Genomic DNA, 16,487 nt, shown 5'->3' with positions numbered 1-16,487 from the left:
CAGTAATGTCTCTGTACACAGGACTCATTTAGGAGCATTAGCAAATCTGAATTTAATATTCTTTTCATTTTACCAGCGTTCACTGGATTTCACACTAATGGTTCTTTCTTCTCTACTTATTATTCTCATTAATTATCTTTCAATAGTATATTTTGAAAGGGTGAAAACACACCCTTTTAAAGGATGCTTTTATGATAATGCAGCAGTGTGACTGTGTTCCCTTTCTTACACACGGCTGGATTTAGCATGTACAACAGCAAAGGAAGCTACTCCCCTCACACAGGACCCTGTCCATGCACCTCCAATCCCATTAGGAGAGAACAGAATTGTATTTCATTACTGATGTCCCTGCAGAGATTGCTGTCAAAGGGGCCTGGAACGGCTACCAAAAGGACAAATCTTCAAGCTGGGCTTTGCCATGCCAATGCTGTGCAAGTCACCCAAAGCCACCCAATATTAGAAAGTAATGAAGACTTTTACTCCTGTATGTTGCCAAGGGCTACAGCTGAGTCTATGACCTATGAGGCAAAGGCTGTTCCAAAACCAACATTTTCTTGAAGTATTTGGTTCCTGCTCCTGGGGAGAAAAATCAGTCATGGAGGCCAGATTAATCCGCAACTATCTACAGGAGGCAGGAGAGAAACCTGTGCAAACAGTGCAAGGGAGCAGGTCTGAGACAGAGGTGATTATCTGCTGCAGTTTGCAATTGCAGATGTGTTCTCCTATATACCCAGTTTCCCCAGTCTAAGAAGGAAGAGGGTGACCCATAGGCAGGAACAGCAGCAGGCACTCATCTTCTGTTTTGTGCAAAAGAGGGGATTTGAACCACAAAATCTTTCTTATAGGGTGGCTGTAGAGTGTTCTTGGGCAGCCTTGGAGCCTTCAATTGCACATTCAAGACAGGCTCCAGATGCTGAAAGCAACATTTGAATTCTGTTTATGTAACAGCGAACCATCCTCAGCCTTTTCAAGCCCTCTGAATTCAAACACAGCAAAATACGTCCTGACTGCAAGTACCCTGCCTGCTTTCTTTGTGAAATAAGGTGTTTGCCACAGGGACCCCTCACGATGAACGCTGGAGCATTTTTTGCCAGTAAAGTTTCAGTATGCTGTGTACAATGCCACAAGATGAACACAGAAGGTGTGGCATCCTTATGAGAGGATAATTAATATTTGTGCTGAAGTAGTGAAAATTATAGAGACGTAAACTGAAAAATACTTTTCAACCTCTTTCAGGTTGGAGTGAACCAAGCTATACCTCTATAATCAGTTTAAGACCACAATTAATGTTTTGTGAAATTAACATTTTTTAAGACTATAATTAGAGCTTATAAGATTCCCCTCCCCCCCCCGAAATTTGTCATTTAAGAGGAGAATATCATCTAAACGACACAAAAAAAAGAGACAGACAGGAAATCTCAAGAACAGTTTGATGAATGAGACATTCACATGAAGTAGAAATAAAACAGATCTTAGTATTTGTTCTTTCTAATTCCGGAAAAATGTCCCTAGCTATGACACCAAGCACTCGCTGTGGAGATAACTATGTTAGATCTGTTTGACACCCATTGAATTCACTGGTGGTTTCAGTGGGACCAGGAGCATTTTGTGATGAAGCAATTCAACTGAGTAGGACAGTGGCACATTGTCATTTTCTCAGTTACCATTACGTAATTCCCATTTATTTTCTTATTATGGTGGGGTGAGGGGACAAAAGTGTATGTATATTTAGAAATTATGAAACACACAAAACTATGGCTGTCCTGTTAGTCTGTAGCCAAAGATTATAACGCAGCATCTTACTAAAATGAAATAAATAGGGACCCATCTACTGACAATATCCTTGCTAATACCGGGTGCATGAAGATATGCATGATTTGAAATACTCTGGAGTAAGGGAAGTTTGCACTTCTCAAAATTTGTGAGCTGGCCTTATCTTAACTAGCTGCGTAGGTGCACATACATGCCGGTAATTGCAGAAAGGAACAAAATGAACCTACCCTGTAGCCAACATCTTCTGTGATAACTGCTGTGTCAACCACACAGCCTGCTTGCCACAAGGTCTCCTTGATGCTGCAGCCATAAACAAACACATTCTTTTTCTGGGAATGTCCGTGGTAGTCACAGAATACCTGGGGGGGAGAGGGGGCAAGGGAAAAATCTTGAACATTGAAAACGAAAAAGAAATATTCATAATAAGCACTATAAGACTATAGTGGGGGGTTAATGCTTTTTTCAGGTCTCTTCAGAGAGCATGTGCCATGCCTATAACCTGTGTCAAACTTTGTTAGTCAGTTCTATCTTGTTTTATTTATTCAGACTGACATGATCTCAGGGATCCAGAGTCAAGACTGGTGCATTTCCAGCTGCAGTAGAAATAAACATGACACCTGTGCAAGAATCCATGGCAACTCAGGAACTTAAGGGTTCATGGTAACTTAGGATACAACAACAGAGCAATATGTCAGGCTCTTTCTGCTTCTAAACTCCTAAATTCCGGCTTTATCCTCATGAGATTTGAAATCTGTGCTTTCCCAAGCAATTGATCATCACTTTGGCTTCTTTAAATTCAAAACCTGTGCTACATAATTTTCAGGAAAATATAATTGTGCAACTGAGTTGCACAATGCTGTCAGATCTTTGCATGAATTCCTGGAAGCCAAGCACAGAACATGACCTATCTTCATGGCAAATAATCTCTTTCCACACTGTCTAATCTATCTGTCTATCTAATCCATCTCTCTTATGTCAGCTGTCATAGAAACTAGGCACATTCCCAGTTTTAGCAGAAGTTTTGATTGCCTTTATAGGCAGATATCGACTCCTATAGAAATGAAAATCACGATTTAATGACCCAAGAGGTAAATATTGAACCAAGTCTTAAAGAATAATCAATCTCAGTGCCTTCTGAGATATGAAGTCAATATATACACTGCTGTTACATATATTCTCCATGTCTTTATCAGGAATATTCAGAAATCTGTCAATGAAAAGGCAAGAACTTCTAAAGAGAAGGAATTGGTTAATTTTAAACCAATATTCACCACTGAGTAGAAAGGAGCTTCAAGATTTCATTGAAAGAGTTTTCCAGGGCATATGTCAGAAACAAAAGAATGGGTGTAGGAACGCAGGGAAGAATTATAGATCAATATAAAGAGAGATGGGGGAGAAATATGGGGTAAAAAAATACACATATTCTTACATAAATACATATACAAGAGGGGAGGAACAGATGGAGTAGATGAGCTTCTTCCACCAACTGTTAGGGCAAGATTTACCCTAGTATCTTTGTTTACTAGCTATACAGTAGTTAAGTTTAGCTGCAGCAAGTCAGGGAGTTTAATTATCTAGGAATTGAGCATGTACATTCTTTCAGCTCTTCTGACAAACAGTAGGTTGACATACTGGAGAGGCTAAGGCACACATGCATAGAGAACCTTCTCAGTGCTCCTAATTAGCTGGACAATTATACATATCTTATAGCTTATACGTTGCTCCTTCTTTTGGTTTCTAACACGTCAACTTTCCTTCCTGCACCACCACTCACCTCCTGCTCTCTTTGCAGGGCTCTGGGTCTGCACATCCCTGTCCCTGCAGCACACACTTTCCACACCTGAAGCACGTGAACAGCGACCTACCCAGCAACAACTGCTCCTGCTTTGCCACCCGGCAAAGGCAGAAAGGGCAGGACAAACAGGGCAGTCTGAAAGCTGCTCATTGGTGCAAATCTACAACCAACATCATTCCCAAAGGAAAAAAAGCAAATATTGCACAGGCCCCAGAGATTCAGCCCCCTCAGGCTGTGTGCATATTTTGCAGGGCTTATGAAACCCCTGCACTTGAAGTAACTCTGTCTGAACCACATGCAATTATCCTGTAATGTCTCCTTCCAAAGAGCTGCTTTTATTGGTTCTCTTAATGACAGACATTTTTCCAGCTAGTGCTTCATCTAAGCTATCGGCAATACACAGTCATAGTTTAGGTTAACCACAGGTACCACCTAGAATTTATTCCTATGAATATCAAAGAGGATTTTATAACTTTCGTCTTATTTCAAGGCAGAAAACCCAGCTCAATTGGGTATCAATTACCTGCCAATTTACAGAATTACCAACATGTGAAAGACACAATATATTATCTGCCTAAAACATTATTTTACGTATCAGAAACCACACAGGGATGATCAGATAGTCAGATAGCGGGGCTGCCTGATCAGTAGCAGGTCTATAATTCTGCACCCCAAGAAACCTGCAGATGAGTATTTAGTGACAGGACTGGAATGAGACTTCTGTATTGGTAAAGGATTATCAAAGCCAGGTTCTGTAATATTGCTGCTGTTTCAGGCCATGGGATCTTTCACTGATCATCGCCAGCTTCCACAGCAGAGTCAGTGCTACTAGAAATAATTTAATTCTATTTGCAAGTTGCATAGAGCTACATTTTAATTAAGTTTGCTGGATACTGCAGTCATTCCCAATGTTTATAATCAATTGTTCTTTATAAGACACTCTTCTGCCTCATTTTCACACTACAGGGTAGCTTATGCTTCATCGTCCAGCAATGCTAAGGTATATTTAGTAGTTTGAGCACCCAATACAGAATTCTTCCTGGGATATGTCTGGGCAAACACTAAGCAAACATGAGACCTACCAGTCCTTTTTCTCCAGCTTTTCCTTTCATGTGCTTGGGACACTAATACACACAAACCACTCAAACTCCCAAGGCTTGCACTCACTGGGATATAATTCAAGACACACATGCAGATTTTTATCTATTTAAAGTTATTTGCCAGCACTGATCATCCTAAATGTAAGGACTACTTTCTAACTCAAAAACAATCCTTCTCATGAGTCACAGAACCAGGCACTTTTTAAAATAAAGGAAAAGCAAAAGAGGAAATGGAAAGCAAGAAAATCTGTTGAGAAATAGAACATTTTGAATTTTTTTTTTTTTTTTTTTGGTAAATTCTCATTTTTTTCCTTAGTGGTGTTGTGAGAGAACTTTGAATTTCCAAGTTTTGAAGTAGACATGCCTAGGGTTTTTTCCTCACAATAAGCTACATCCTTGCAGGCAGATGCTTGTTTCCAAGTTTGATATAATGCCTTTGAATGGCAGCAAACTCCACTCAGTGCCTCCTGGTCCTTTCTGGAAGGAAATTCTTTCTGTCCCCTCCGAGGGCTTCCTGCTCTTCACTGCAGCTCAGACTCTCTGTACAAGCTGCAGGTTCCCTGTTGCGTGCTGCAACTGTGTTGTCAACTATAACTTCTAAATCATAGCAGTTTCTCACCACAAATACTCAAGGAGAGAGCAACTTCCCTCTCCCCATCAGACCTAGCTGCTCCCAGACAGAAGGTCTCCAACGCTCCCACTTTGCTGCTCTCAGTCGAAAGGAGATCCCATGCAGCAGAGGGCTACAATGCCATGGTGCACCATGGGTTCCATGAGCCAACTAGGGTTCCATGAGCCAACTAAGTTCCATGAGCTTACTAGGGTTCCCAGAGCCAACAAGATTTTTTTTTTTTTTTAAAAAAAAAAAAAAAACACAGCACTTTTATCAGGCTGTTGTCTATAGAAGTTACCAATTATAGAATCATAAAGGTTGGAAAAGACCTCTAAGATCATCAAGTCCAACCGTCAACCCAACACCACCATGCCCACTACACCATGTCCCTAAGCGCCTTATCTACACGTCTTTTAAATACTTCCAGGGATGGTGACTCAACCACTTCCCTGGGCAGCCTGTTCCAAGGCCTGACCACTCTTTCAGTAAAGAAATTTCTCCTAATGTCCAATCTAAACTTCCCTTGGCACAACTTGAGGCCATTTCCTCTCGTCCTCATTAAAATGGCTTTGGTTTGAAAGGCTGTTAACTTTAATTTTTTTTTTCCTTTTCTCCTTCAAGCAGCTTTTCTTTGCACATCCCAGGATAAATGAAACTAAATCACTTCACTGAAATCATTTGGCTATCAGTGAACTTGGCTCCATGGGGTCTTGGAAGTAAAAAAAAAAGAAAAAGGAAAAAGAAGAAACCCAGCTCTCTTCTGGAGGAGGGAAAAGGCATTTTTGAGCATGTATAAACTAAAATCAATGTACTCTTCAAAGGCAAAGAAAAAAATCAGTTTACCAAGTCTGACATGCAGCCTGTGAGTGAGGGAGATGATAGGATCAATAGTTTCCCTTCACTCAGCAATGATGAAAACTTGCATTGAATGCGTGTTCAACTTTATGCACCTGGATATCATAAGGATGGTTGTGTATTAAAAAAGGCCAGATAGCAAATCGCAGGGTAAAACAAGACAGATCCCACATTGCTCTGAACCAAAGGAAAAGATTGGTGAGTAAATTCACAACTGAGTTGAGTTGTGAGGCGAGCTGAGTTTCCACCACATTCCCACAAGAATTCACTTAAAGAAGCTCACAAACATTTTCACCTTGTCTGGAGATTTCCTCATCTTCTTCTCAGAAAGAATTTTGTGCCTTTGGACATTTCCTGCCTGACTGTAGCTATCAGCAGCCAACCTGCCAGTCTGTGCATCACATCTGTTCATTAACATTTGGACCTCCCTGTGGTTTTTCTCCTGTGGTCTCAGAACTATCTTTTCATTCTGCTGGGCAACAAGATTGAGCAGATGGGATGGATCCCAGCTCTATCCCAATTGCAGCTTTGAGATGAGCCCCATCTCATGAATTTCTGGTACCCCCCAAAGCCAGACATTTTCTTCCCATCACCAAAGCAGCATGGAAGTTCAGACATTTTGAGGGCTGCTTCCTGTGTTTTTGTGATTGCATGGGTTGTTCCAACATGGGATTTTGCACCGTCCATTCAGACTAAATCTTTGTGGAATTTCTCCTTTCATTTCCATGAAGATAGCAATAACCTACACATAATATTTAGCTTAGTTGGAGTATCTCGAGGATATTAAAGAGCTTTAAGGAATTTACTCGTTTATATTCCAGGTGTGCAGAGATTCTGGAATTTGAAGTTGTTGGTTAGAAGATTCAGTAAGTATTAAATATCCAAGACTTTCAAAACACTTCTGTGAGATGAAAGTGTAACAGTACTTTCCAAATCACTCTAGCTCTAAAACAAGACTGTTCACACAACTACAGTAAGCAATCCATTTACAGTAATTCACAAAAGATCTTGGAATAGACTCACCAGAGGAGCCCGGCCAATGCTGCGCAGGTAATAGAGAAGACCTTTGGCGTGGTAAATAGTTGGATGGAGCTGGGAATTGGGTGTCAACCACTGTCTGTTCAGATCATCCCCACTCAATGAACAACGGTGGCTGAAATCAGAAAGCAACACATCGAAAATCAGCAAAACAACAGCTGATTCCAAAAAGTTTCTGATTCTGGCAAGCCCTGGCATAAGGACTGGGAATACCGATTAGAACACAGATATAAAGGTTTTGAACATTAGGCTGGAATGAACCAACAGTCCATATTATATTTCAAAGGTGCTTATAATATATGAAATTTAACATTTCCTTTCCTTCCAAGGTTCACACAGTTGCAGTCCTGACAATAGATGCAGTTTTTCCTTTACCTAACTATGTACAAATCAAAAGACTACTTACAAACAAAAAGTCTTCTGAAGTGTTCTAAATTCTGTTGGAAGAGTCCAACATAGCCAAACATGAAGGGGAGTAGAAACATGACAACTGAAAACTACTCCTAAAAGGATTCAGTAAATACAGAGATTAATGTCAAACCAACCCCAAGCTCAATTTTTATTTTACTATTTCTTAAACTAAACTAAAAGCCTCTGTAAAAAGTTTCCTTATTCCTTCAGAACATATAAAGAAATCCCATGATCTGTTAGAAAAGCATGTAAGAAAACTCTTAATAACTCTATTAACACACATCAAAGCCAAGTAGATGGTGTGACAAGGCACCGGTGTTTTCTACTGCAAAATCTAGTTCTGCTGTGGTCCATGCAATGCATTACTCGTACATCAGCACAGTTTCCACGCAGCATGCCACCATCTCTGCGGTTCACAGCACCCTCACTCTTTCGACAGGTTTTACTCTGTCCATAATACAATTTACCAACTCTGTTGCTCTGATACAAATTGTGGCTTTTCTTAGAGGTGACCATACGACAAGCCAATCCCTCCCCTGCAGTTCACAGATGCTGCTGGTTGCTTAGTATTAGTTTAGTAAGTGTAATCCAACTCTAAAACAATAATTTGAAAGCTCTTATTTTCTGCAGGGAAGGAAGGTAACATCTCTGCATGTAGGCAAGAGCTGAAAGACAAATTTCAGCTTTGTCCCTTCAGCAATTAACATCTCTGCTCATTTAAATGACCTTTAAATATTAGGCTTCAGCCTGGCAGCTTATATCCACAGCTCTTAAGGAGATGCAGAACTTTAATTTAACTATGAGAGGCTGATTTCTCCCATCCTTCTCCCTCCTCCCATCATACTTTTAAAGTCTGTTTATTTTTGTAGATACCAGCCCCCTGCCACCCCTGTTCCCCCTTACCCCTTCCTTTCGTCTCTCTCTTTCCTAATAGCGATGACATTCACACATAATGGTTTCGTCCATTATGCTCTGCAACCAAGGGTGAAAGTAAAATATTAAGCTGATCTCAACTGCTGATAGCAAAATAAAGGGACTGGGAACTTGAGATTGGCTTTGAATGTTTGGCAGGATTTAATGAAATTCACTGCTCAAATCAAAGGCATTTCTTACAACACAGTTCCAAGCTATTGTATTTGCTTTAAATGTTTTATGTGTTTTTTCTCCCTTGCAGCTTTAGCAAGACTACCTGCCACCTTGGATGGGACTAGTAGCAGCTCAAAAGAAATTATGAAAACATTTGCCAAAAAGAATTCTAATAAGTAAAGAAAACCCCACCTCTGCATCTCTATACAGATTACCTGTAATTCTGCTATTTGTTATATATTTTCAACCCAGATGTGTGACCCAGATATATGCAAAGCATATATGCATTTCTCTTGTTCACAAGCCCGATGCTTTTGTTAGAGCCCTGCCTCCTCTTCTACCTTTTTACAGCCAGGATATTCTTTGATGTGTATCAGCCTATGCGATAGCTATCGGCAGTCTCTGGGGCAGTGCATGGCTACCAAGTGGAGCACAGCAAAAGGAGATGAAACCAACACATTTTACTTTCTCCAAGCAGAGCCTAGTAGTATTTCTGCAGGTGTCTGTAGAATGACTCAAGAGAAGCTATGGAGCTGGTAGAAGAAGAGATCCTCTGATTCTTACTAACTAAACTTTTCTAAATGAATATGGCCAGAAAACACTGACTGTCACAATGATACAGGGCAAGCACTTACTATTGCCTAAGAAAAGAAACACTTAGGCAGTCTGTCCTTCAGATGTACTCCAATAGTGCCACACAGTCTAGTAAGATGAATAAAACCAAAGCATTCAAGCCATCCAGTCCCTGGAAAAAAGATGACTCATGTGACTGGTTCCAAGCAGAGTAAATTCATCCTTAGGTGAATTTGTTGGTGACTGCTAGCTTCAAATACCATCATTATATGCCACCAAAAATATTCCTACTTCTATGCAATCCTCAGCTCTAAAAATGTATAAATGCAGGTAGTCATGTAGGAGAACTATTCCACGAAAACTGGATTCCTGGTATCTGAAGTCAATACACCACAGATAAAAAGATCAGGTTGAGATTCCCCTTCTGAACCCATAGGAGGTAACTGCACTTCTAACTGAAGCATTAGACCCTTGCTCTGAAGGCAGGGACACCTCATGGGGAGTTAATGAGAAAGAGGTTAAGTAGCTAAAGAACAGATTTGTTCAGTTTAAGATAGAATTGTATTTTAAATCTGTTGGCACTTGTGAGACCTTGCTTTTAATCTTGTACCTCAAAGCCTGACATTAAGTTTTACTAAAGATGTGTTTCTTTGTTGTCTTACTCTTAAGCCTGCTTGACTTTGAGGGCAAGGTAACCTCAGATACTGCACTAAATTCTGCATGAGCCATGTGTATGGATGGAGAGATGCCACCTGGTCTAACTTAAGACTTGATAAGGTCAATAAAACCTTTTAGTTGATTGCGATAAGCCTGGATCTGCGCCCTGCACAGGTAAAAAATAGGAGCGGTGGGGGAAGAGAGAAAGGTAAAACCAAAACAAAACAGAAAAAAGCAAAACAAAAGGGAACAGGAGGTGCAGAGTAAAGAGATTGGGGGATAAATATAATGCACAAGTTATTAGACACGGAAGAAAACAAGAAATGAACAGAGAGAAAACTCACTTTTTAAAGAAAAGATGTTGCTGTGCTTGGAAGATAAAATGACTCAAAGTCTCCTGTCCATTACAGATAAATGGAAAGACAGGGCTCATCATGTTGAATGAATGATGTCAGGATGATAATAAAAGCACCTGGAGCACAGGGAACTATAAAAGCTAAAGGGATGCATTGTGTTTGATATGTAGAGAGCAGCATCACCATTCACTGTGCATCTTAAAAGCAGACAGCAGTACTAGCGTAGGATAAGAGTATCTATATAAAAGGAAGTAGGCACAAGTAAACATCAGGATGCCGTTGAGCAGCATGGGGCAGCCTCAACCAGACACAGCATGCTGGACTTTATAAATAACTACTGTCTAGGATGGAAGCAGGAATATTTGCATTAAGGTGTTTTGGTCTTGCCATTCAGAAAGCTCAGAGCAGCCTGGAGGAAAAAAATGGGGAGGGGGAGAATCCTTAATTTCTCTTGATTTTAAATCTTTTCAGAAAGCAAGACTCAGTGATGCGAGGAAGCAGCAGCACCAGCAAAGCCCTCCCTCATGATTTAAAGGAAGGTGTCAGAAATATAACCGTTATTTTCTGTCTTTGACTCTGGCTTTGTTCAAGCTCATATGCTGAAACCATAATGACTATATTCATCATGTGTCCATTCCAGAGAGGTGCTCATCCAATGCCACCCAGGCATTGCACCATGGTACTGCCCTGTGATGCCAATGATCATTCCAGAAACAGAATATCACCAGAACAATGTAAATATTAGAGGCTTTACACTGAGAGCAATCCAATGAACCAGTATGCTTATGTGATGTAAAACAGTCTGGGTTTTAAATGTTTTGATATTTTTCAGAAGCTTCAGAATGACAGCTAACTAGTCTTCCATCTTCTGAAATTTCTGTGCCTTAATAGCATAAGAGAAAATATGAAGTGCTGAGGACCTCTTTGTAGAACTGTTCATTTAATCTATTTCACTTTTACAGCAGACATGCATACAGAATTGCGGTACAGCACTCTACAGCTGGAATCAAAGATGGGGGATTAGAGGGCAGGGTATTTTTCCTACTGTGCTCTGGACCGCACCATTAATTTCATGGTGGAATATCTTTCCTACCACAAAAGTGGACCACTTAAAGCTCCCTCTGGGACATCTCACTTTTGCATCTTGGCAAGCCCCAGGGTTTCCCTGCAGTGAGCTGATCCCTTCACCTGGTTACTCCAAGGAATGAAGAAAGTGATGTTCTTCCTTTGTTCAGGGTGTGAAGTTATTAGATTTTACCATGTTTACAGTGAAATACAGGTGAATAGCTGCAAGGCATATACACAGACATTGATGAATGAAACAGTTCCCATCAGCATTACTGCAGCTAACAACTTATTTCTGTCTTTCCTTCTGACTGCAAGCAACATGAATGCTAGAATGCCTACACAGAACAGGTTCAAGAGCAGTTTGCCTTCCCAATATAACCAAAGCAGCTGCGAGTTCAGGAGCCACAATCCCTATTCTATATCTTTTTCTTCAAGTGTGCATTTCATTCCTAAATTATATTTACACTCCCCTCCCCACTTACTTATGACCTACTGCAATGCTAATTGCCCTCAAGCCTCATTTGCACCACAGCTTACTATCACACCTCCTTTCATCAGGAGTAAAGGCCACAGTTAGTATTAGAGCACCAAGGCAGGCATGTGCTTTTAACTAGATGATGAAAACCCAGGCCAGAAAGTCAACTTCTCCTAAGAGATCCCCATAAAGTACCAAGCAATGGTGATTTTTCAATTGCACCGTGAACTCTTACTGCCTAGTTTGTTTTATCTGTAGGCCTTTAAGTGGAAATTTTTTTACTACTTTCTTCTCTTTTTTTTAAATCGCACCTTACACACATACACACACGATGCCAAACTTACCTCCTGAATGACACTCGTGCTATCTGGATGCCAACCAATTTAAGGATACCATTGAAAGGATCCATTTCATTTCGGACCGTGGCTGCTGTACGACTCTTCCCTCCCGGCACTGACTAATGAATCCATGATGTGTAATGCTTCCTCTGGGGCAAACGCTATCCTAAAGTATCATTCTGCCAGCTTCTTCTCGCCTCCCTACAGCTGAGCACTGATACTAATTAGCATAATGAGCCTTCAGTGTTTCACTTGCTACATCTGACTGATTTTGTCACAATTGACAATCTTTGCTTCCCAAGATAAATGATGCAGTTTGTGCTCTTCCTGTTCGGTGCATGTAACCGTGTCTCTATCTTTGCTCAGCTCCCTCTCTTATAAGGGTTCCTTTTCTCTCTGTGGACACATTTCATTAAGTCACATTTGGACACAAACCAGTTAAGGATGCAGAATGAGATCTGCTCCACCCCAGCTAATGCTGTCAATGTAATAATAAAATAAGACAAAAAGTTCACGTGATCTACTGAAAAGGTGAGTTAACAGCATTGTCACAGATAAGCTAACATCCCTCCCAGTTCCACATCAAATGATGCCCCATCAGATTTCTATTTCTTGTAGTTGTAACAACAGTAATTATTAAATACCAGATAATTCATTCACCTGCAGTTGCCTACACTTTGCACTGTCATTTATGAGAAAAATGCAAGTAATAGTGCTTTGTACTATTTTATGAAGGAGCAAATAAGGATTGAGGGAGCAAATAAAAACTGGCTTCTCAGTTTCTTGACATTGTCCATGAGATGGGGTCATCTCAAGAGTCTCTTCTCAGGATCTTCAAATACTTTACATGTCATTGATAAGAAAGCCTTAAACCAGCATTTTTAGTCCATGGTTTTAGATGGAATAATCAATTTTCAGCTCAAGAATTTTCTTATAACAAGTATCTACTTTCTGCAGGAAGTGTTGTCTTTTCCTCAATCAAACACCCTATTCCCCTCAAAACTTTGACTTTTCAGTCAAAACTCCAAATTGTACCATCCAAAACATCAGAACTGTTTAAGAGATATATCTCAGCAGATGTTAGAAAACATGCATTTGAGGTTTCTTAGGCACCCATTCCTCTCTGCAGAGGGTCTCTTTGGCTGGGCCACATGTCCCCTAATGCAACATCAAGACTGCATGACAGCAATTCAGTAACATGCAGAATTATGCTGCTACATGGGAGTTGTTGTTCTGGCTCCCCCAGCCAAACAACTCCCAAATGACACCACAATGACACTTCCAAATGGAAACACTGTTCTTAAATGGAAAGATTTGGCTCCATTTTTGACCATCCATTATTCATAGAAAAGCTTAAGCTTTCTATAGGGGAGAAAAACATACTTTCCCAAACAGCCCCACTTACACCCTCCTACAAGTTATGTCAGCAGATCCTAATTTTGCAGGCAGGGATATTGAGAAGTGAAGCCACTCATGCAACAAAGCAATAAATCAGTGAAAAACTTGAGATCTGATGAAAGCATATCAAATTAACTAAAAATTTACTTTTAAATTAATGTCCTTTAGCCTGTTTCCAATTCCTGTATTCTGACTTTCTTATTTGAAATGTGGCTTATATCCATATAGCTGAAAAGGATTCTTAACTGACTTAAGCTAATTGCTCACATATGGGTTGCATTGAATTAACTGAGTTGATTTAAAATACTGTTAGTTAAACCAGTGCAATCTCTGCATATAAATGAGTACTAAGAATTGCAATTTGCCGATGATTGTTCTAAAACTTAAACCAAAATAAATAATGCAGAAGGACAAAGTGTGGCATCATAGATTAACAGCAAGAATCACAAGCAGAGGGGCATGTAGAGGCCCAGGGAAAAAAAAAAAAAAAAAAAAAAGAATGTGCAGTGATGACTTCAGATCTCTGTTAGCTTTTCCTAGGATCCTTACTTAGCCAAATAGTCCAGGAGGTAGTACTCCTACTTGGTGTCCTCTACTCCTGTGGAACTGAAGAGGTAACTAGAATAGAAGGAACAACTATCAAAGCAGTTGGTCTGATTCAGAAAGTTCAGATTCCTCCAAATATTTTGCTAATAAATTACAGAATAATTGGACTAACCCAACATTACTGCCAGTAAATAGTAAAAAAAAGTTGTACTTGTTTTTTAACAATGAGACAAGCCCTGCACAAGGAACATGCTGCAAGATACGGTTTCTTCCTGGACCATCACTAGATCATCCTAGCCTAACCCTGTCCAACATCATCTAAAAGGCTTTGTTCTGCTTCTAATGTCCAGGATTCATGGACTAAGCATTGATTAGGGCAATGTCCCCCTATCTCAGAAGACAACTCTGCTTGGAAGCCTGGAGTCCCTTTCCAGTCTGGGGTCTGCAAAGCTTTGTATGAGAATCGGACTTGTTTCAGCAAGCTAACACCTCACAGCAAAGCAGGACACTTGCCTTCCAGCTGGCAAGGAAGACAGAAAAAAGGAGAAAAGAAAGAAAGAGGCCAAGAAGGAAGAGATGAAGGTGAGGAAGATTGAAGTCACTCCTCCCAAGCTGAGGTGCATTACATCCCCATTCTCCATCACCTCAGCCACCTTCCTCATTAAAAACAAGCAGCAGAGATAAGTCTCTGCAAGTCACACCTGCACAACAACGAGGTGGTGGTATTCCAAAATAAGATGCTTTTGAGCACATATATTTTCAGCCCTGTAGGAGGCTGGAAGGTTGTTCTGCCAAACTTGTTCTGTTGTTTTCTGAAGAGAGAATAATAATAAACTTTAAAAAAAAAGTCTGCTGTAGGTCGAGCAGAGTTGGCTGTCCCCCTGTAATGCTGAGTAGGCTCACACATTCATCCTTCAGTATTAATTCCCATTGCTCAGAAAATATGTTGGTTTTCTTCTCTAAAAAAAGAACTGGCACAGAGCAGGTTTATTTTATCACCAAGTTGCTCAGCTCAGTGTAGAAGCACAAAGAGGGACCTCACCATACATGAGGCTGTGATGTGATTTATAGTGGAATTGGCCATAGGCTGACATATACGAAGACACAATATACTTCCTCCGTTAGTAAATTATAGTTCTGACAAAGCAGCGTTAACCGAAATATGCTGAGTGGTAGCTTACAAAATAACACAAAACCAAGTATGTAGCTTGCCAACCCCTTTCCTTTGTGAGGCAGGCACAGGCTAGCTAAGGAAAGTAACACTAGATTGTGTTAGTTGCTCACACTAGAAGGGTTTCCTCTTTTTTCCCCCCCATCTCCCCCCCCGCCTTTTTTTTTCCCAGCCATGCTGTAAATCCAATATAATTATGAAGATATTACTGCTAATATCTATATTATCACTGAAAATTCCCACTATAGTGGGCAATAGTGTTATGGGACTTGATCTCTACTAACTTCACAGGCTACTTGCATGGCAAATATAATCTCTCTGCATAAAGTAATATTTCCTCACAGGTTACTCAGCAATGATACACATGAACACAGGCTTGTTACATTTCTCCTTTCTGACACAGGATTTCTACCTCTGCCTGTGAATTCCACTGAGAAGTCAAGAGTTCCTATAAAACACTGTTTGCTTTCTTTGCAATAAGTGTTCCCTTCTGTTGAGATGAACAATATTTATGGATCAGACCTGTTTGCAATGCAGCTTCCAAGTCAAAACAGAAAAAAAAAAAAACAACACTACACTACCACTACAAAAAAAACCCCAACAACACACACACACCCACCCCCCAAAACAAACCCCATCTCTTATTTTCTTGTTAGACATTCCACCTGACTTTGAAGGGAAGTGACTATTTTCCATTTAACCAGACACGTATCCCTGCATTCTTTCTTTGCCAGCACATGATATCTTTCTCATTGATGTTCTACCCTACATAATACTTCTCTCCAGTGTTGTGAACTCCTGGTTAACACATTGCATGATTGCCCCATGTATTCAGGGAGACCATGAAGGCTTTGGAAGACTTGAGCAATGAGTTAGAAATACCATCACTACCAGTAACTGGAGATTGCTTTGTACAATAGCTTGTAACAGATGCACAGCAAATAGTTTGATAAGTCATTCCAGTAACTAAAAAAAAAAACCATCCCAGAATACCTCTCACTCTCTTGCGGACTGTCCTGCTCTCAAACATGTGTACCGTCTCCCCTAGCACATCCTTTCTGTAAGGATCTCAGGTTAAGAGGAGAAGAAAGACTGAATTCTTCCAGTGCCCAGGCCAGAGAAACTGTGTGTCATAGGCCTGCCACACAAATGACGAATTTGAATTGTCCCTGTACAAAACCTGGCAACTACTACCAAGACCACATCCAGCTGGTGGACAAAGAAGTTTTACTAA

At 40.4% G+C, this 16,487-nt stretch overlaps 1 protein-coding gene across 1 annotated transcript in view; it reads right to left on the bottom strand.

Annotated features, from left to right (window-relative positions):
- AGBL1 (AGBL carboxypeptidase 1) overlaps positions 1 to 16,487 on the bottom strand; it is a 296,923-nt gene that overhangs the window by 126,148 nt on the left and 154,288 nt on the right. The window contains exons 19-20 of the mRNA XM_075159559.1: positions 7,160 to 7,289; positions 2,001 to 2,132 (exon numbers count right to left, since the gene is read on the bottom strand). Of these exons, the coding sequence (XP_075015660.1) occupies positions 2,001 to 2,132; positions 7,160 to 7,289 (262 nt within the window). The remainder of the gene's footprint in view (positions 1 to 2,000; positions 2,133 to 7,159; positions 7,290 to 16,487) is intronic.

This window comes from Calonectris borealis, chromosome 11 (genome assembly GCF_964195595.1).
Source record: "Calonectris borealis chromosome 11, bCalBor7.hap1.2, whole genome shotgun sequence".
NCBI lineage: Eukaryota > Metazoa > Chordata > Aves > Procellariiformes > Procellariidae > Calonectris > Calonectris borealis.
Note: the sequence above shows the minus strand (reverse complement) of the source record. Positions and strands in the feature narration are given on the sequence as shown.